At 39.0% G+C, this 23,048-nt stretch overlaps 1 protein-coding gene across 2 annotated transcripts in view; it reads left to right on the top strand.

Annotated features, from left to right (window-relative positions):
- The window catches only part of LOC140518524 (proton-coupled amino acid transporter 1-like), a 61,408-nt gene that overhangs the window by 14,844 nt on the left and 23,516 nt on the right, over positions 1–23,048 (top strand). The window contains exons 1-4 of one of the 2 annotated variants that reach the window (XM_072630756.1): positions 4,659–4,770; positions 4,866–4,956; positions 8,665–8,753; positions 18,740–18,835. In XM_072630756.1, the coding sequence (XP_072486857.1) occupies positions 4,936–4,956; positions 8,665–8,753; positions 18,740–18,835 (206 nt within the window). In that variant the 5' untranslated portion in view covers positions 4,659–4,770; positions 4,866–4,935. Of the gene's footprint in view, positions 1–4,658; positions 4,771–4,865; positions 4,957–8,664; positions 8,754–18,739; positions 18,836–23,048 lie in introns of those variants that run through there. The other variant, XM_072630754.1, reaches the window with a different exon arrangement.

The raw sequence follows: 23,048 nt of genomic DNA, 5'->3' as shown, positions 1-23,048 counted from the left end.
GGTATGCCTGGAGGATTAAATAAATATTAAATTATATTCTCCCTGGAGCCTCTTTGAAGTGACACCATTTGCATATGAGATCACAGAATAAGAATATTCCCTCTTGTTATTACCTCTTTTATTTGTTTGTAAATAAAAACTTTATGTTTATATCTTAAAGGTTTTTGCTACTGGGTTTATGTTTTGTATGATGTCTAAATAGGAAGCACTGTATTGGTTGGGACTTGGGTCATGATTTGCAAAATTGAGTATTGTCAAAGAAAAAATATTAAGGAAATAGAAAGAGAATAAACATTTGCATCATACCTAACAAGTGCCAGACACTGTGCTAAGTGCTTTACAAATATTATTTCATCTGATCCTTATAGCAACCCTACAAAGTAGGTGGTATTGTTATCCCCATTTTACAGTAGAGGAAAGTGAGGCACATAGAAGTTAAATGACCTACTCATAGTAACACAGAACCAGTAAGTGTCTGAAGCTGGATTTGAACTTATATCTTCTTGACTCTACTACGCCCAACACTCTAGCTACTGCACCACCTAGCCGCCTCTATTACAGTATCCGTGCTAATACTATATTCTGCAACTTTGACTCATTTATTAGAAACAATTTAATTGAGCATTTATCTATTATCCAAGCCACTTATAGCTTGGAGAAAGAAATCTCCAAGATGGTCTGACTCTGGGCTCTCGAAGGTGACTCTCTACACTAGAAGTGTCAAACATTGGCCAGATGTGACCCACAACAGTCCTGAATGTGGTTGAAACCCAATTAAAATGCAACTGGGAAAATATTCAACAATTATTTAAAAAATACAATAAAACATAGATAATGCTACATTTTAAAACTAAGTCACTACACAGCCTTCAAGGTCCCTTACGTATGATCTAGTGGCTTTGTTTCTATTTTAGTTTAACTCCATTGCTCTGAAAACAGATAACATTTAGAGGTCTCTGAAACAAGGAAAAGATCATAATATGTAAAAAATATATTTTAGGTCAAGCCTTTGGAGTAGTTCTTCTCACTCCTGGAGTCAAAGGGGCCTCTTCTGTTACTGTTGTTCATTTGTTTTAGTTGTGTCTCCATTTGGGGTTTTCTTGACGAAGATACTGGAGTGGTTTGCCTTTCTTTGTGTTCCCAGGACTTTGGCACAATGCCTGGCACATAGTAAGTGCTTAATAAATACTTGTTGACTATTGTCCCTTCTATTAGTCGTTCTTCCCAACTGAACATACTTGTAAAGAAGCAATCACTCCTGGAAACCTCAGAAGGATTTGGCTGAATGGTGATATAGTGTTAAGGTGAAATAATCCTTCCTATTGCCCAATTGGGTAACGATGTGGGTGGAACAAATTAACGGATATTAAGTCATAGCCACTGACTGATTTACAAACCATTCATGGGATCCGATAGAGAGATATATTCATTGAAACAACGTCCAAGACCAAAAAAAAAAAAAGGACTTTCTGGGAGGAAGAGTCATTTGGGCTTGGGCCAGGGAGGGGAGGTGACCTCCTGTGGTGGGACTTTCTAACGAAAAGGATCACTGTCACATATACTCCAAGAAGTGAAACTGGGCAACATTTTATCGTCTTGTACGGTGAATGGTAAAAACACTAGATTAGAAGTCAGGAAATCTGGGTTAGAGCTTTGGGTTGGCCATTTAGTAAGTAAATTTTGAGACAGAAGGCTATATGGATGGTGAGTGGGATAGGTTTAGTGAAGACTTCTCAGATTGTAATTCTTCTCCCAGGGGTGAGGTAAGGCCTAAAGGCTCAAGGTTACAATATTTTTAGAATAGAATAGTTCCATATAAGGATATAAAACTCTGTAGTGTATTAGGGTCTCAATGATTGGACAAAACTCACATAATTCCTCGATGTCTTCATTTCAAAATTGGTTAGATTTCGTGTCTAGAATGTAAGATCATATTCTCAGCTAATGAGGATAATGGTCAGTGGAGGGAGGAGGGACTTGCGTTAGGGTCTATATAAATCACTGCCCTTTTCTTTGTCTTCGGCTTTCCTACTCCTACAGGTAAGCCCCGCTTTCTGAGAATTGAATAAATCACTTTTCTGTCATCACTTTGAGAGGCCTCTGAGTAATTGATTTATGTAGGGACCTGAGCCATCCCACACAATGGTATAGTGTATCGGTCAGCAAACTGTAACCCAAGAACGAAAGTAGACCTGTCTGTTTTTGTACAATCCTAAGAGCTAAAAAATGTTTTTGTTACATTTTTAAATGCAATAAAACTTTATTTGAAAAAAAACATTCTTAGCTTGAGGGCCCTACAAAAATAGGAGACCTGTGGAATTTGGTCCTCAGGTGACAGTCTGTCAACCCCTTGGTATAGGACATTGTCACAATTTTTAGCGCATTTGGAGTCAGGGGATTCAAAACCTAGCTCTTCCATATTCCTTAGACAAGTCACTTAATCTCTCTGGGTCTCAGTTTCCTCAGCTATAAAATGAGAGGGTTATACTAGATGATTTTTAACATCCTTTCCAGTTTCATATATTATGATCTTTGTGAAATCCTACTCCTATACTTCATGTGGAAACATGCTGGGCTTACAAAGGCGATACACAAACTATGAGATTTAACTAAGCTAACCTCTAAGAAGCCAACAGGATCTTCTGCCTGAGTATCAGTCTAGTTAAGGCTCCAGGAGGCTGGTAAGTAGGCGATGAGTTCTTTGGCTAGGGTGAACTATAAAAACAGGTAAGTGATAAAAATAGAATGTAAGCTTGTATTGATCAATCTAAATGAAAAACAGAGAAAAATGTCAGGGGAAGGTATCCTGCCTCCATAATTCAATGTGCTCATTGTAAGTTACCACTCTTTGAATTAAAGGCAATTAATGACTTGGAAAAATACAGCCTCTTATTTCCATATTAAACTAAGGGAGAAACAGGTTGTTTGCTGAAGCAAGAATGGTCTAATAGCAACAAGTGACATAGAAGAGAGAGGTTACTTCATGGTATGGGGACTGGCCAATTGATGAAGTGTATCAGAGAGAAACAACAATGGGCAAAGCCCCAGGCAAGATGGATCATGTCTCCTTTCATGCTAGGAGCTCCATTTTTTCAGACCCCAATGATAGCTGATATACTATATTGATAGACCCACTCTATCAAGTCAGCCCTAAATGCTGTATCATGCTTTACATCCCATCTGATTATCTAACCTGGCCATCTATTTGCCATCTACTCTGCTTTGCCTTCACCTGAATCAGTGGACCTCATGAAATCACACCTTGGGTGATGTAATCCATTCAGTTTTGGAACTACCTATTCAAAATAAACATTGGCCCAGCACCATGTGCTGAGTTGGGACTCAGGTTGTACCTACTCAACCCCAGCCCCCAGGGCATGCTTCATAGCCTATCCAGATATCCACTTCCAGACTTTTCTTTGTCATTTGCTCTGCCAATGCTACTTCTGTACCACTGGACTTCCTGATGTCTAATCCACTAAGCTTTGGAACCCCTGCCATTAGGTCATGTGGCTCTAGCTGGTGAGATCCTACTCTATTTGTACAGTTCCAGAGCCTTGACCACAGTGCATCCCAGAGTCTTCCTGACATGCCGCCATGTGAATGTACTCCTCACTCTCCCTCCCCACTTAAATTTATTGTGGGTAATTAAATCAATACTGCAATTGCTTCTGGGAAATGGTGTGTCCATTGATTACTCTCTGGCCTCTTCACCATCCCTGTGATTTCATAAACTAAAACACTTTTCCCCAGAAACAAAGCACCCCTTTAGAGTAGGAACTGTCTTTTGCCTTTCTCTGCATCCCCAGTGCTTAGTTAGCACAGGGTTTAGCACGTAATGGGCTTGTTGACTGACTGACCCAATGTGTGCGTCTCCCTCTTCTGTTAAGCTTCTTGAAGGCAGGGACTTTCTTATATTGTGTTTACTTCCCCAGAATTTAGAATATGAAAATTCACTTAATAAATTCTTTTATTTACTTATTTTTATGGTATAATGGAGCACTTAGACTTGGAGTCAGAGCACCTGAATTTGTTTTCATTATTGTTGTTGTTTTAGCCTTTTTGAATTGATTTTTAATAGTATTTTCTTTTTATCCAATTACATGAAAGACAATTTTTGACATGTTTTTCATAAAATTTTGGGTTCCTATTTTTTCCCTTCCTCCCTTCCCTCCCTCTTCCCTAAGATGGTAAGCAATTTGATAGAAGATATATATATATATATGGAAGTGATTGTCGAGCACTGAAAACAAATAAAATAATTCAATTTAAAAAATAAAAAAGTTATATATTAGAGCATCTGGACTAGAACTCCAGCTCTGCCACTTACTATGTGGCCTTAGGCAAGTCCCTTCTCTCCAAGTCTCAGTTTCTTCTTCTGTGAAATGAAGGTAATGGAATTAAACTATCTTTAGGTCCTTCATAATTCTATATTCTAGGATTTCCCCTTTGAAATTTCAAGAGGAAAAATATTTATTGGTTCATATATAGAATTTTGACCAATGGAGGCTGAAGGGAGAAGTTCATTTTTGGTTCTTTTCTGTTTTTCTTCTTATTCTCTGTACTACCGTCCCTGCATCCCCAGTAGCCCAGTTCAGTTTGGGGCTGCCTGTGCTGCAACTATGAGAAAAAATCTTTAAGACTTTTAACTCGGGCATTTATCATAGACTCCAGATTTTCCAAGGGAGGTTGTTGAAGCTAAAAGATCCCACCAGTGTCACCAAAAGAGTTCTTTTACTTTGTCCTCTTGGAGTCAGAGCTGACTGACAGGTACCTCCTTTTACATTTTACCGATGTTTTATCTAAGGGATCAGAACATACCTCCACACTAACACTCCCTTGTGTTTCTCTGCTTCCATCCTCAGGGGACTTCAGATCTTGGTCCACTTGTTCAAAGCAAACATTGGCATAGGTCTTCTGGGGCTGCCTCTGGCCATGAAGAATGCAGGCATCATCGTAAGTGGGAGTCTGTGAAAACCAACTTGGCAGGAGATGAGAGGGTGTTCAAATACTATTAAATTACTTAGAAATTGGAAAACTGTTTGGGGTATGTTTCAATCAGTAATCAAGAGGAATACTTACAGCTGCCAAGCAATGTCTTCTTCCAATATCACATTATAGTGTGGAGGTAATCCTGAGTTGTCAGATCTCAAGTGGAGCATAACCCCTAGCATATCCTATAGCCTGGAAGAAGCGCTTTGAATTCAGGCAAGGTAATGAGACTTTGTGAATTGCAGGAGAATCAGCTTGGTTAAATTGGAGAAGTGCATCATTCTGGTTGAGTGCCACAGTAACTCTTAAAGATACTAAAGATGAAAGGGTTGTGATCTTCCTTCCTAAAAGGAGCTCACACACTGGTGAAATCGCAAATTCTTCAAGTTGTCGAGCAAATATCCCTTTTACAAAGCACTTTTGTGTCTACCGCCTCATTTTGTCCTCAGAAAACCTTTGTGAGGGTGGTGGTATCGATACTAGTATTCCCATTTGACAAAGGTGGGAGCGAAGGCTTAGAGAGCAGAAGGGACTCATTGAGTATTACAGAGTGAGGTAGTGACAAAGCCAGGACTCCAAGGCTAGGGCTTTTTCCATTCTATCACTCTGCCTGCAAGTGAGGAATAATTTTGAGAACTTTCAGGTTACCCCACCCCAGCTTGGAGCCTCCTTTGCACATAGCAATAAGAGCATGTCTTTCTATAGCACTATAGAATTCAAAAGCTCTTTCACCATAATTCTATGACATACATGGGAACAAAGGGTCATTATCTCTATTTTGGAGAAAATTGATTCATTTTTTAAAATTTAAAATGGGTCTGAAGTATACCGGAATACGTTAAGGATGCATGATTTCACTCATATATTCACTATTCAATTCAATTCAACAAACAATTACTAGGTAGCCATAGTGGATAGACTAGGCCTTGAGTCAGGAGGACCTAAGTTCAAATCAAGCCTCAAACTAACTGTGTGACCCTGGACAAGTCACTCAACCCTATTTGTCTCAGTTTCTCATCTGTAAATTGAGCCAGAGAAGGAAATGGCAAACTACTCCATATCTTTGCCTAGAAAACTCAATATTATATGCTAAGTCTGATACTAAGAGTAAGGACTCAAAACGTATGGAGTCTCTGCCTCCAAAGAGTTTATGTTCTCCACGTAGAGAAGGAAGTTCCTCTATTTGTTCACAAATTGGTCTTTATTAGTTACTATAGCCAAAAACAACGATAATAATCATAATAATGATAAAAAATTTGGTGGCTAGCCTTAGAATAATGAGCTACTTTGTGTTTAACTAGTCTTGTTTTTGGACCACAAATATATAGGCTGCTCTCTAGACAACATAGTCCATCCCTGGGTCCATATTCAAAGTCTTGGTACAATCCTCCAGATTTGCCTTCCAATGACCTGGCCTTTGAGAACCTAAGGTCATCTCAAAGCCATGAATCCAGAGAAGGGTTTTAGTGGGGGAAACATAGGCTGTATTGATCTCTAAATATATATTTTAATTATTATTTTATTTTCATGATAAATTTAAATTTCTTTTGCAGTTTATAGGAGATTTTTTTAATTAGTCCCATTAGTATAGGGAATTTCCAGTGAGGAAACTTTTATCAATGTGGATTGGTGCCTACTCTGCAAAGGCCAATTATATCTCTGAAAAGTTGCTCGGCACTCTGAGAGTTTAAGTGACTTGCCCATAGTCATGCAGCCACTATGAATCAGAAGCAGGATTTGGATTCAAGTCTTCTGACTTCTTGGCTGGTATTCACTATGTCATACTTCCCCTATAATAAATACATTTGTTTTTGGGGTGATTACTATTTTTGACCATAGAAGTTCTTAAGGTGCTGTCTACTGAGCCTTGGAAAGTTCACAGTTATTGGAAGTATCAAAACTGATGAAATCACAGATTTTTTGAAATGTGATTTACTGCTTTGTGACTCCTGAACACTTAATTTCTAAATTGAAGTCACTTAATTTTTTAAGTGCTCTAGGTGACTACATAAGACTCTTAAGTATGAGTGCAGGTGCTGACCTGCTTTTGGCAGAAGGAGTTTGCTTACTTAGGAGGTTCCACATGCCAATGAAATCAAAGGTTTTGTGTGTGTGTGTGTGTGTGTGTGTGTGTGTGTGTGTGTATGTGTGTGTGTAATGTATTTCTATAATTTTATCAGTGGTATGGTTTTGGTTTGGGAAATACTCAATTAAGTATATTTAATTGGATACTTACAATACTCAATTAAGCTTCAAATTAGCGTTGGGGCCAAAAGGATGGAAGCCAAGATTTTTCAGTTCAATCAAAGTGTTCTTTTCACCACAGTGAGCTCTGCCTCTCCAGGGCCAGTGAGCTGACCCCATACATTGATCTGTTTCAAACATGCAGAATTCCAATGGCCAAAGGAGTTTGTGCACATCCTCATAGGCAACCTACCACTGACTCTGATCAGGATGGCGGTCCTTAGGACAGATGGCTCTCCTTTTCTCTTGTTTGAAATGGACTCCCTTGGTTACCAGATTTGTCATAGTTTTTTAGGGCATGAGATAGGATTTAGAATTTAGAAAAATTCAGTCAACCAGCATTTATTAAGCATCTATTATGTTGCTGGCCCTGTGTCAAATGCTAGAGATACAAAGAAAGGTAAAAAACAGTTCTTACTCTCAAAGATCTCACAGGCTAAAGGGGAAGAAAAAAATCCAAACAATTATGTACAAACTACATATATATACACACATATGTAATATACACATACATATATCCTCCAATTTATCCTATGTATATATACATATGCATATATATGTGCACACACACACAATAAATTGGATTTATTCTCAGAGAGAAGAAGTCAAGATTAAGGAGTATTTGGAAAGGATCCTTTCAGAAGGTGAAATTTAGTTTGAGGAAGCAGGAGAAGCCAGGAGATGAAGATGAGGAGGGAGAGAATTCCAGGCATAGAGGACAGCCAGTGAAAAGACAGAGTTGAGAGATGGCATGTTGGGTTTGAAGAACAATAAGGAAGGATGTCAGTGTCACCAGATCACAAAGTAGTGGGGGGAGTAAGGTATTACAGGTAGGAGAAGGTAGGAGAAGGCCAGGTTTGGGGCTTTAAATGCCAAATAGTGGATACTATATTTAATCCTGGATGTACCTGGAAGCCTCTGGAGTTTATTGAAGAGTGATATGGTCAGACTTGTGTTTTAGGATTAATTTGATAGGTGAGCAAAGGATGGATTGGCATAGAGAATTGAGGTAACGAGACTAACCAGCAAGCTATTACAAAAATTTAGGTGTAAGGTGATAAGGGCCAGGCACTGGGGGGTTTCAGAAGAGATGAGATATCTGAGACATGTTACAAAGGTAGAAATGACAAAACTTGACTACTGATTAGGTATAAAGGTAGAGAGTGAAAATGAGTGAGGAGTCAATGACGACACCTATGTTGTGAACCTGAATGAAGGAAGATGGTGTACCCTCGACAGTAATAGAGAAATTAGGAAGGAGGGTCTGAGAAGAAAGATAGATAAGATAATTAATTCAGAGCGTTTTCTATCTTTCCTGCCTTTTCATTGCCAAGCCACCTTCCTCAGGGCTATATTCTAAGAATTTGCTCCAGCCATAGCTGGATTTTGATAATTTGTGAATGAAATCTCTCCATCCTTTTCTCCCAGGTGGGTCCCATCAGTTTGCTGGTGCTGGGTGTCATCATTGTACACTGTATGGGCATCCTGGTAAAGTGTGCTCAACACTTCTGCCACAGGTAAGCCCTGCTTATCCCTGTTCTTACATGAAGGAAAGAGTATAGAATCACAAGTCCAAAGGATATTAGAGCTGGTTAAAACAAAAAGTAACCTTTGACACAGAGATCACTAGATATATAACCTAAGGGAGTCAGTGATAAAAAGAAGGGTTTCATATAAATCAAAAAGGCCATAGCAGCACTTTTCGTAGCAGCAAATAATTGGAAATATATAGTAAATGCCCGTTGATTGGGGAAGGCTTTAGCACGTCATAATACATCAACATTGCGTAATAATTCTGTGCTAGAAGAAATGACTGATGAACACAAGGAAGTATGGAAATGCATCCACGAACTGATGCAATGTGAGGTAGGCAGAACCAGGAAAATTTATATGATGACAACAAAATAAATAGGACAGCAAAACAATAGAAATTGGAGGCTGTGAAATTCCAGTTGACCAAGACTGGTTCCAAAGGGTAGACTGAAAAGCCACCTCACCTGCTTTCTTTGCTGAGGTGAAAGGGAGGTTGGTTATGGGTTTGGAATGCTGCATATGTCAGATATTTTCAATGTGTTGGTTAGTTTTGTTGAACTACAGCCTAATTATGAGTAAATGAATGGCTTGCTCCCTTGGTTCACTTCTCATTAACTGATTGACCTTATTAAAATGACAATTCATTTAGTTTGTACTTACTTGTATAGTATAATCCTACTGATGGAAAACTCTCCCTTAAGAGGACTGAAGTCAGTATCACACTGCATTTTCCTAAGTACCTTGTAAACACCAATCTGTCTACATTGATTTGATGCCACTGGGCAGAAAAATCTAATTTTTTTTCTGCATAACACATAGTATGCTGAAAAATGATGAAGCATTTTTTTGATAGTGCTTTATTTTTTTTGATATACTTCCATATCATATTAACTCCTATGATCCATGTGAGGTTGGCAAGGCAAAGAATTATTTTTCCCATTTCCCAGGTGAGAGAACTGAGGTCTAGAGAGGTTGAGTGACTTTTCCAAAGGTCTTCAAGCTAATTAGTCCAATTTACTTTTCATTAGAATCAAAGACCCTTAAAAAGTTGTCTATTCTTGATGGCTCCACTTCTCCTCTTGCTCCTTCAGCTCTTGCAGTCTAGTTTCCAACCTCATCACTCAACTGAAATTATTCACTTCAAACTGATCTCTCAACTGCCAAAGCTGATGGTCTTTTCTCAGTCCTGATCTTTTTTTGACCTGTTGGGACTCGTTTGACTACCCTCTCTCCTCCAGGCTATTTCTCTCTCTTCTTTGCTCATGACATTCCTCATCCCATCTCCCTGCTTTTGCTCTAGCCATCCCCCCTGCCTAGAATGTGCTTCTTCCTTACCCCTTTCTCAGAGCCCCTCTCTTTCTTCAAGAGCCATGCCATCTTCTACATGGAGCCTTTCTTGATGCCTACAGTTGCTGGTGTTCTCCCTCTCAAATTTCCTTGTATCTTGATATTGAAATAGCTTGTACTCATGTGCATAATTTATTACCTTTATATTTTATGCTGATTATATTTTGCATATGTTTGTCTCCCTCACTCATTAGAATTTAAGTGTAATATGTGCAGGGACGGTTTCATTCCTGTACTTGTGTCCCCAATGACTTGCACATAATAACATGCTTAATAAATAAACACTGATGAATCTTGGTTGATCTAGAAAGGGCCCCAGAAGTCATCTAGTTCAACCCCTACTAAAAGCAGAAATCTTTTCTACTACATCCTGACAGTCACCCAACCTGAAATAGTAAGCCACTCCCCAAGACAGCCTTTTCCATTGTTGGGCACCAATGATCCTTAGTTATGAGCAGCAATAACTTCCTTTTTTCTGATGCTTTCTCTGCTTTTCCACCAAGCAGAGATGGTAGTTCCCTAGTCCACAGAAGAATCCTTCAGATATTTCATGTAATAAAAAGAACACCAGGTCTGGAGCCAAAGGGCCCAAGTTCAAGTCCTAGCTCTGCCACGCACTAGCTCATTTAACTTAAGTGTCAGTTTCCTCATCTATGAAATGGGTGAGATAATTTATCCACTACCTGTCTCATAAAGTTGTGCCAAGGGAGGATCTTTGAAGCACACTCTAAAACCACACCACACAGAAAGCTACCTACTCTGCCTACTTATATGTTTACTCCAGATGAGACAGAATAAAATATGAAGTCAATTTTTCACTTAATTGATTCTGAATATGGGAAATATATTAATGAATGTATTTCCTTGGAGAAAGAGAGAGAGAGAGAGAGAGAGAGATTTTGGAAATTTTGTTGTCATTGTTTAGTCTTCAGTTACATTTGAACTCAGGTCTTCCTGACTCTGGCCAGTTAGATGGCACAGAGGATATAGTGCCTGGATTGAAATCATCTGCCTGGCTTCAAATCTGGCCTCAGATACTCAGTAGTTGTGTGACGCTGAGCAAATCATTTAACTCTGTTTGCCTCAGTTTCCTCATCTGTAAAATGAGCTGAAGAAGGAAATGGCAAACCACTCCAGTATCTTTGCCAAGAAAAGCCCAAAATAACCCAAAAGGGGTCATGAAGACTAAGATACAACTGAAATGACTGAACAACTTTCCTGACTCCAGGCCCAATTCTCTATCCTTTGTACCACCCAGCTGTGTCAGTGGCAAAAATGAATTTCCTTTAGAGAAGGAGGAAGGAAGGAAGAAAAGGATTCATTAAGCACCTACTATGTGCCAGACACTATGTTAAGCCCTTTTTAGATATAATATCTTATTTGAGCTTCACAACCCTGGGATTACTATCCCCATTTTACAGTTAAGGAAACTGAGGTAGATAGAGGCTGGTGATTTTCCCAGAGTCACGAGATGAAATTTGAATTTAGATATTGATTCCAAGTCCAGCACACTATCACATAACTCCCTTCTAGAGAAGCAGCATAGTGCAGTGAATACACTGCAGACCTCAAACAAGAAAGACCTGATTTTGAATCTTATCACTTGCACTTACTAGCTCTGTGACCAGGGTGATTCACTTGTTCTTCCTGAGGCTCATTAGTCAGAAAACAGGATCTTTTAGTAGCATTACTATAGGTAAAGGTGGTAAGAGTCCAACCAAAAAAAAATTATTTACCAATGGATGCAACATCCTCAGGAATATTTTCATGAAAAGTAGATTAAACAATTCTATCTATTTAACCATCTTTCTGTCCATCTCTAATTTATCTGTCAGTTTCTGATCATGCTTGGCATTTACTCATTATTCTCTTATAGTTTTCAAAACTGGTTTGTATCAGGGACCCGGGCATACTCTTGACTAGAATAGACTTATTTTATCCTCACGTAGCTTTTTCATTATATAATTTGCTATGTTGCTACATTACCATTAGACACTGCAACCATTCCTTGATACCAATTAGAACTATTTTTATTATCATGAATAATGCTGCTGCTGCTGACACCTTTCCTTGCATTTCGCTACTTTCCAGGGCACTCACACTGACTTGGTGTTCTTTCTGTTGGACAGTTGGCGTCCTTCCTGCGAACTGCTTGATCTGTTTTTTAAGGGATAAAGTAGGAAGGATAGCTCAAAATAATCGTAACATTAGCATCAACTGACAGCTCTACAGCATTTTACAGTTCTCAAAGTACACTCTTCACAATAACCTTGTAAAGCAGGCAATGCAAGTATTATAAGCCCCATTTTAAAGATGAAGAAATAGAGGCTTGGGAAAAGTGGAGTGATTTTTTCCTAGTTTACCAGGCTCGTAAATGGTAGATCTGGGAATCCAGTCCAAGTTTTCTGACTTTATATTCAGTGCTTTCCACTTGGAAGACACTGCTTCTTATGACCTTGGTATTCATGTATAGTATATAGAATTCCAATTTTTGCTCTATCCAAGCTATTGCTCTTATAAGCTATAGAAGCCCTCACTTCAAAACTAGACAATCTCTGGAATTTTTCGTGCCCTAATACCTTCATTCATTAATTTAAGAAACATTTGTGTAGTTCCCAACTCACCTCTTCCTCTCAAAATTCCTTGCTTCGTTCAAAACAAAAAGACTTTCTATAGGAAGTCTTTCCTGATCTTCCCCTCCCCTTAACCTCTCGTATCCTCCCCTCCAAATAATTTTGCCTTTATTGATTTTGTATTTACTTATTTATATACCCCCTGACAGAATATAAGCTCTTTTTAATTTTTTTTAATGTTCTGCAATCATTACCATAAAACTTAAATTTTTCCCCCTTACCTATCCCCCACCACACTCCTCCCTCCCCAAGACAGCATACAATTCTATATAGGATCTACACATACTTTCCTATTGAATAGTTTTTTCACTACTGTCATACTGTGTAGATGAACTAAAATAAATGGAAGAAATCATATAACAAATCAAAACATAATACACACACACACACACACAAATGATCTGCAACATAGGATATAAGCTCTTTAAAGGCAGGGGCTGTTTCCTTCTCTGTTTTTGTTTCTCTGGCACCCAGAAGAGTGATTATGGATTGGTTGGTTGCATGTAAGTCACTGTGTTATATGCTAGAGGAGGTACAAAATTTAGAGGTCAATATCCTCGCTCCTTTGGAACTTACAATAGGAGATAACTATGATAAACCTTATTACATGATAGTAAATTTGGGAGATAAAACAAAGTGTTTTGTGAGATCCAAGGAAGAAGGGGAGATCAAGGAAGGCTTCATGTAAGAGGCAGTATTTGAATAGAACTTTTTTTAAAGGATAGGTGGGAATTCAATGGGCAAAGAAAGGGAGGGAAGGACATTCTCAACATAAGGAACAGCATGAGCAAAGTAACAAAGACAGAAAATGTTCAAAGGACAGAGAACTGTCTGGTTTGGCTAGTAAACCCTTACGTATTCCCCTATATGCAACCTACGTTAAAAAGCCCATTACCATCTATAGAGGCTCCTGTGAATGCTCTCCCTTTTTCCCTCCCTCTCTTCCTACATGGCCGTAAAGACCCTGAGTTCAAGTCCATCAGTCTTACTGACCCAGACGCCCTACTCAAACTTCTGGTCACTCACATCTCTAGGTTTCCAGTTTGGAGAGACAATATGCTTCTGTTTCTGTTACATCTGTCCCATACTGACTCTACCCTCTTTCATCACAGGATCCAGGAAGGTGGGGACCTGAAGTTGTAAATATTTCTTCTCTCCTAAGCCTGACAAACTGCTTCCTTCTCCTTTCTTAATCTCTGTGTTTCAGAGTCTACCAAAACAAAAATGACTTTCTCCTTTTACCATGGTCAATACAAATCCCAGTCTAGCTCATGCCAGCTCTATTCCTGCCTGGTCCCTTTCCTCCTCTGTCCTTTCTTTCTATTATACCCTCTGGAGCCTCTGCTCTATGATTAAGGAGTCCCCTGCCATTCTATAGATTTTTCTTTCCAAACTCAGAGAATGAGAATTTGAGAGCAGGAAGGGATGTTGTTGGCCAACTAGTCCAACCCATCCCCACTATCTAATACCTAATTTTTTAAAAAAGTGGTCATCCAACCTTGGTTTAAAGACCTCTAATTCAAGGGAACCCGTGACCTCCTGTGGCAACCCACTACTCTCTTGGATAGTGGAAGTTTTTCCTTATCTCAAGTTTAGATTTTCATATTAGTAATCTATTGTTTCTGGTTCTGCCCTCTGGGGTCAAACAGAACAAACTTACTTAATACCTCTTCCACATGATGATCCTTTTAATACTTTTAGAACTATGTCATATCCCCCCTCACTGTTCTTTTCTCCAATCTAACCATCCCCAGTCCATCAACCAATTATCATATGACATGGACTGAAGGTCCTTCAACATCCTGATTGATTTCCCTTGGACTCCTCCTTAAGTTCTAGGGCTCAGAGATGAACACAATGCTGCAAATGCAAAAAAAGAAAAACCATCCTGCTGATGGTCTTGGGTTTATAGACAGGGATGTCCATGTCACAGAGTTAGTTATATCAGTGGCTTGTTATCCCTATGGTTTGCATATTCAGGTGGCCACAGACCATAAGACATGACAAAGACATCCACAACCCTTAAGTTTTCTACCCCAGGGATTCTAACCTGAGGATCAACTACCCAAGTAGGACCAGTGGGTTGGTTCATCTTACAAATGCATGAGGTCCCATCCATCTTTTTCTTGCATATTTTTTTCTTTTAAAAGTCAACCCAATAGTTAACTACTGTTTCTGTGAATTGCATTCCACCTTTGAATGTGTTTTCCCCTTGTCCTACCACCACACATACTCTGCTAGTCTTCAACCCTATGTCATCCCTACCACCTTCCCTTTCTACTTCTATTCTTAAGTTTTGAGTGCTACTGAAAGAAGTCATGAAATCATGCTGATTTCATTCATTACCATCTCATGTAGTCTCCACTGGGCTTTTACTGATGCACATCTATTCTTTCACGGTTCAGTTTCCATCGTGACCTCTTCGGTGGTTGTTCAAACCCTCTCCTCTCTCTTGATGTCTCCAATATCACTCATAAAACTCTTTCACCAGAGAAGACCTCATTTTACTCAGAAAATAAAAGCCATGTCTCCTACTGCTTCTCTCCCCTACTTCACACCTCAAAGTCTTCTACATCTTTAATTGATCTCTCCTTTTTCCCCAAGGAAGAGCAAGTTCTTTTCAACTTGTTGAGACTAGTCCTTCTATTTATACCCTTGATCTTGATTTCATTTCCTCTTGGCATTTGTCCCATCAGTTATTATCTCAACCTTTCTAATCTTCAGTTAATTTCTATGTACCAACTCTTTTGCTATTGGCTACAGATGTACCCAGGCTCATATAGTCCTAGATCATAAGTCTGCAACTGTAAGGAATCTTAGAGATCATCTAGTCCAAACCCTTCCCTTTATAAAAGAGGAAAGTGAGGTCCGGGGAGATCAAAAGATTTGCCCAGGTTCGCAGAAGTGGTAAGCACAGAGGAGAACTCAAATCTCTGATGCCAGAATCAGTATTCTTCTCACTGTACCAGACTGCCTCATTCTTAAAAAGAAAAAAAATAATAAAAGAAAAAAGTTTTTACTTGAACCTGCCAACCCCTCAATCTATCATCCTGTATATCTACTCCCTTCTACTATCAAACTGTAGGAAGAGTTATCCACACTTTCTGGCTCTGCTTCCTACTACCCACTCACTTCTCAGACCTTTGTAATCTGGCATCCAGCCCCACTACTTCCCTGAAGCTGTTCCCTCAAAGGTTACCCATGTTTCATTAAATCCTATATATTCATTATTTCTTTCAGTGTACTAATATTCCATTTCCTTCATGTTTATATTCCTCAATCTAAAAGAATCTGTTTTGGTTTTGGTTCTTTAAAACCATATAAAAAAGTGCTACTATGAATGTTTTGATGTATATATAGGACCTTTCTGCATTCAACTTCCCTGAGGTATATGTTTACTAAAGGGTCTGAGTCAGAGGGTATGGACATTTTACTAGTTTTCAAGCGAATTCCAAATGTCTTTCGAGAATTGCTGTACCAATTCCCGTCTTTACCAACAGTGCATGAGCGTGCCTTGCTTTCCACTGCCCCTCCAACACTGACTATTCCCAATTTTTGTCATCTTTGCTAATTTGCTGAATGTGGGGCAAAACTCCAGAGCTGTTTTGATTTGTATTTCTCTTATTAGTGATTTGCAGCAATCTTTCATATCTTTCATAATCTTAATAGCTTATACTTCCTTTGAGAACTATTTATTCATAACCTTTGATCACTCATGTATTGTAGGATGGCTCTTGGTTCTATACATGTATATTACTTCCCCACATATCTTAGATATCAGACCTCTAATTTTATGTAAACTTTTTTCTGCAATCAACAGCTTCCCTTCTTCTCTATGTTTGGTAATTTTGTTCCTGAAAAAGTCTTTCAGTTTCTTGTTATTGAAGTGATCTATTTTATCCTGTATTTGGTTAAGAATTCTGTAGGGGGATTTGCATTTCTCTTTTCATTCATTTCACCTAGTCCCTTTATTCAGTAAGTCAAATATTTAGCCCAGAAGAATGGGAAAACAATTACTCTAAAAAAATAGGACACTTGATGGCATCACTAAAAGAGAGGGAACAGGCCAAGGCTGACTTTTGTCTCTTCAATTCTGTCCTTCCATTCTCCCTACAGATGCCTTCCACTGTTTGTCCCCCAAGGAGAACACATTATCTATATTCTTGTCTCTGTTCTTTCCTTCCTTGTCTTCGCTCTTTCCTTCCTTGTCTTCACTCTTTCAGAGGGCCCCATTCTGTCCTCAGCTCTGTTCTGTTCCATGATTTTAGGAGTGACTTTGACAAAGGCATAAATGTCATCCTTAACAGATTTGTGGGTGACATCAGACTAGAAGAGCTATAACAGCAACATTAATAATAAATATGAACATTTATATCACACTTTAAGATTTTCAAAGCTCTTTACATATTTCATTTGTTTCTTGCAACAACCCTGGGAGATAGATGCTGTTATTATCCCCATTTTACAGATGGGGAAACTGAGGCAGACAGAGGTTTCAGTGACTTTCTCAGGGTCACACGGCTCATAGGTGTTTGAGGTTAGATTTGAACTCATCTTCCTAAGGGTAGGTCAGAACCCAAAGTCCAGCACTCTATCCATTGAGCCACCATGATAGAATCAAAATTCAAAGAGATCTCAACAGACCAAAACAACGGGTTAAATCTAATAAAGTGAAATTTAACAAAGATGAAAGTAAGGTGTAGCACATGAACAAAATCAGCTCTACAACTGCATAATATAAGAGATGTGATCAGATAATAATTCCTTTGGAAAAAAGTCTTTAGGATCTTAGTAACCACAGATTTAATATGAATAAAAAGCATTATGGGATTGCCAAGCAAGTCAATACATCCTTGCTTGGTCAGGGACCTATTGTTATCCAATCAATGAGATCTAGAGTGAATTGGGTTTAAGGAATGGTCTTTGAGTAAGAAATTTAGCCAGTAAACCCCAAGTTAACTATGCAGCTTTTGGCCATCAAAATTTGCCTTCCTTTGGGCAGAACACCCTCAGGTAAGGACATGATACCCCATGAGAAGGCAACCCTGAGGGTCTTCCCCTTCCAATTTGATTTTTTTTAATTAAAGGGGCCATCCCAACTCACTTTTTATAGAGGTTGTTCACTGGATGGGCATTGCCTCACTCCAAGTGAGAACTTGAAAACACCTCAGTTTAAAAAGACCAAGTTCTCCCACTGCATCTGGAACCATTTCCAGTCATCTTGATCTATATCTGGCCACTGGACCCAGATGTCTCTGGAGGAGAAAGTGAGGCTGGTGATTTTGCACACCCCTCCCTCACTCAAATCCAGTTCAATTGCAAGACAAGTCATCATCTCCCTGATGTCATGGTCCTCTTGGAAAATGAAGGACAAAAAACACACAATTTTTTTAAACCCCCTGAATCAAAGTCTCATGCTCAGAGATGTGAGAGATGGTAGTTGAGTTGTGCTCTGCCCTCCTCTTAAGATCATATCTCAGGTACCAGGCTCAATTCTGAACATCCCTGCTGTCCAGAGAAAGGTAATCAGAGTGGAGAGAGGACTGGAAACTGTGAAATCTCTGTGGGAATCTCTTAAAGAAAATGAAAAGATAGAAATAGAATGGAAGGGAGTCATGACAAATGTCTTCACTTACCTGAAGGGTCATCATGTAGAAGAGTTAAGGAACATGCCAGAGACATACACCTGATAAGTATCCAAGGCAGAGTACAAACCCAGGATTTCCAGCACTCTATGCATTTTGCCAAGTTATTCCTCATCTTTGGAAAATTTCTAGTTGAGATGAGATGTTGTTTTGCCAGGGATACTGTAGAAAGGATTCTTGCTTGAGTCAGAGTTGGGCTGGACGAACTCTTGAATGCCTTCCTAGGCTCCATGGTCCTAAAAGTCCAGGGTTCTAGGCTTCTATGAATCTGTGCTTTTTCACCCCTGACTTACAGGCTCTGGCTAGACTAGCTGACAGCTAATGTCTATTTATGTCTCCCTCCAGAATGCAGAAACCCTTTGTGGATTATGAAGATACTGTGATGTATGGGCTGGAAGCCAGTCCCTTCCTCTGGCTTCGGACTCATTCCCTGTGGGCAAGGTAATAGCCTGCCTCCTCACCTGTAAGTGGGAAATATACATTAAGGCCGCACTGAAAGACAGTTTATCTTTGTGATCTTAGGAAAAAGAAAAGCATGAATGTAATTGGTGTCTACTGTCTAAAAACTGAAATAACGATCTGGATTCTTTGTCCTGTGAAGCCTTTTAATTTTCTGAGACTGGCAACCAGAGAAAGATGAACATTTCTTTGTGGAAAAGGAGATAGAGAAACTGATAGATGTTCTCAGAGCTCAGGATAAATATGTGAAAAATTTAAAGGGACACTTAGGGAATGAACAGATGTAGCTTTACAGAACAACAGTAAAAACAGTTTAAGAAAACAGTAAAAAACACTATTTTTGTTGTGGTTTAGTCATTTCAGTCATGTCCAACTCTTCATTACCCCATTTGGGATTTTCTTGGCAAAGATCTGGAGTGGTTTGCCATTTCAAAGAGGAGGAAACTGAGGCATACAAGATAAAGTGACTTCCCTAAGGTCACATGGCTAGTAAGTATCTGAGGCCATATTTAAAAACAGGAAGATGAACCTTCCTAACTCCAGGTCCAGTGCTCTATCCACTAAACCACATCTGGACCAACCCCACATACTATTAGATTTGTTGAATTTAACTGAAAGACATTTACCCCAGAGGGAGCCTATGAAATAGTTGAGATCCAGAAGGAAAATTGCTCACCCTTCATGGGTGGTCTCCACATGGAATCAACTAACAACAAGTAACATGACTGAGTCATACAGATTTGCTTGCAGAAGAGTAGGAGGAAGAGGAAGAGGAGGAGGAGGAGGTAGTGATTTAGCAAGAGATCTTGGCCACCAGAAATTATAGAAAAAATTATCTTTAAGGAACCTGGACTTATTACGGGAGATATATTATACCTCAGTATATTATGCACAGAAGAAACTATGCGACAGATCACTGCAGGCTGCAAAGTGTAGCACCTGCTCAATGTTCTAGAAGACATAATTAAGTGAACCAGAATCATACAACAGAAACTTGTTATCTTTCATAGACTAACAGAGAACAAATCTTCGTATTATAACTACTTACCCCAAAATATACTGGAGAATTTAAGTAATAAGCTGTAGTAGATATGGAGTACTATGATAAATGAATTCTTTGCCCATAATTGCCATACCACTGATCAATAAAAATATAAGATTATTGTCTACAGTGAATACTCCTAACTCCAAAAAATCTTTCAAAATATAAAAACTTATTGGAAGAAATCAAAACCATCTGGGAATAGACTGGGGTACACATCATCCTTGTCATCCTGTCTACTACTCAGATTATCCTGACAATGCTTTCAGTGAGCCTACAGAAGATGAGCTTCCCTGCTAGGACTTTTAGTTTAAAAAAAATCATCCGTATACTTGTGCACAGTCCACAGAACATACAATGTAAAATGATAATAGTAGGATAACAATTTGTCCTAGGATAATTTCTATTTGAATTCCATCAAAAGAAATCATGGTCATCATCAATAATGATAATAATAAAAATTTTGCCCTTTTAGGTTTACAAAGGATGTTCTTCCCAGTAACCTTGGGAGACAGTTAATACAAGTATTAAGTAAGTATTCTTGCCATTTTATAGGTGAGGAAATTGAGGTTCAGAGAGCTGTACCAGCCTGTCCAAAGTCACACAGCTAGTATGTGTTAAAACTTAGCTTTGAATCCAGGCACCTAATCTCTGGCTCAAGCACTTTCCCCAGCTCTGCTACAATATAAACCCCGTTCTTCGGACTCCAAACTCAAAGCTTTTGACCCTATCCAGAATGTGAACCCAGGTCTCCTAACACTAACTACAGTGTTCTTTCTACTCTGTCAAATGGATTTCCCCCCAGAGCAGGAGCATATCTTTTCCTTTAGTTTTCCTGGCTTAGTCTCTCAGAAGTTGACAGAAGTCAACAAACTATAGCACTGGCCCATTTAAAGAGAAGGCATCAAAGCCATGATGGTCCCATGGCACCTGCAGATTCCCTAAGGGGTGCTGTGTACTGGACTGGCTGGGTTCCCCTTGGACAAGCACTCCATGTAGGCAGAGGAGGTCTTCTGCATCTCTCTCTGTGCTCTCCTTCCAGTTGCTTCATCTCATTAGCAGCCCATGACAGCCCGTGACACTGAGCACACTGTGAGAGTATGTGCCAAAGCTGACCACTGCACCAGGGTGGGCACCGTGGAAAAACACAGTAATGGTAGCATTAGTGAAATGTTTCCTTCAAATTCCATTTCATTTGTAAACTTTAAAACACTACATAAATGCAAAGTAAGAGGCAGGCAGCCAGGGACTTTGGACAAAGAATTGGAATCTGAGTCCAGGAGACTTAGGTTCATCCTATGACACATACCTATAACTGTGGATAAATTGCACGAACCTCTTAGTACGCAAAGCAATTCTCTAACACTAGCGTCAGTTTCCTCATCTACAAAATGGCAAGAATACTTATTTAACACTTGTATTAACCATTTCCCAGCATCAGTTTCCTCATCTACAAAATGGCAAGAATACTTATTTAACACTTGCATTAACCATTTCCCAGCATCAGTTTCCTCATCTACAAAATGGCAAGGATACTTATTTAGCACTTGCATTAACCATTACTGAGGGAAGTATCCTTTTATAAACCTGAAAGTGGAAAGATTTTATTATTATCATGATTGATGATGATGAGTCATTTTGATAGAATTCAGATAGAAATTATCCTAGGACAAATTATCCTACTATTATTATTTGGCATTTAATGTTCTGTGGACTATGCACAAGTGTATAGCATGATTTTTTTTAAAGAACTAAAAGTCCTAGCAGATAGATCCACCTTCTGTAGGCTCACTGAAAGCATTGTTATGATAGCTTGAGTAGTACACACAATGACAAGTGCTAGATTTGGAATCAGAGGACATGGGATTGGATCCCGCTTATGTCATTTACTACCTATGTGACCTTGGACAAATCCACTTCTCTGGGCTTCAGTTCTCTCATGTGCAAAATGAGAGATCTCCAAGGATCCTTCTAGTTCTAAATCTGTGATCCTATAATCCATAAATTAGAGATTAATTGATTGATAGATCATTCAACATCAGCAGTTCCCACACAGTGAAAATCACAAATTCAGACCCCCAAATTAATAAATGTGAGTTTTACTATTATTTCTGGAGTATATTAATTAATATAAGTACATATTTCTTATAACACATAAGTATTATGTAAGTATATATTGTATTAAGTATATTAAATTATAATCTGCAGAAGAATAGACATTAAAACAAAAATTTATATAATTTTAAGAATAACTGTTTTCTTCCTCTTTTCAGAGTATCCTAACACTGGAAGAATCTCTAAGATCTCCCACACCCCCTTCCTGCATTTGTTTAAGTTTTGATTTTTGGGTTGCTCCCTGGACTTAATGCTTCCTAATCAGAACAGAGCTTTTAATCTTAGATGTTCTTCAAAGCCCTCTTCCTGCACTGTAGGACTTCAGATAACTTCCATGGAACTTGTGAACATGATGTCTCCCTTGAGCCTTGAGTTTGGAAGTGACTCCAGGACCTGGTCCATATGGTCCTCAAGAACAAAGGGCCCCTATTATCAAAGAGAATAATACTTGTAAAATGCTTATCACTGTGTCTGACACATAGTAGGCACCTACTTAATACTGATTCTCTCCCTCAAGCCCATCCCTAGAAATGCTCTCTTTGGCTGTCAGGCAGGGAAGAGTAGGGAGAAGAAACCTGGAGAGAATTATAGAGAGTCCAGATAAAATGCTATGTCAGCTCAATCCAGACCTGAGCAAGAGTGTCCAAGGGAGCCTTTGATCTGATGGAGTCAGCTTTTACGAGGCCAGGACTTTAGGAGGAGCTGAGAGCTCCATTTGGGCAGCACTGTGAAATAGCTGATACACCCCTTCTGGTTAAGTCAAGTGTCTCCTGACCCCAAGAGATCTCAATAATCTTTTGAAAATGCAAATGAATAAGAGGCCTAGTCTTGTCTCCCATCCTTGCTTTATCTTGCTGCTCACTGGTGGCAGTTAAAAGATCTGAGAAGCAGGGGAGTTTTTAATAGACCATCTACACAAAACCCAATTTTCTTCCTCTTTTTATTTTTTAGGGTTTTTTTTATTAATTTATTTGATTTCATTTTCAACAGTCACTTTCACAAGTGTTAGATTTTCTCCCTCCCCAAGATGGCATTCAA

The sequence above is a fragment of the Notamacropus eugenii genome, chromosome 1 (assembly GCF_028372415.1).
Source record: "Notamacropus eugenii isolate mMacEug1 chromosome 1, mMacEug1.pri_v2, whole genome shotgun sequence".
NCBI lineage: Eukaryota > Metazoa > Chordata > Mammalia > Diprotodontia > Macropodidae > Notamacropus > Notamacropus eugenii.
Note: the sequence above shows the minus strand (reverse complement) of the source record. Positions and strands in the feature narration are given on the sequence as shown.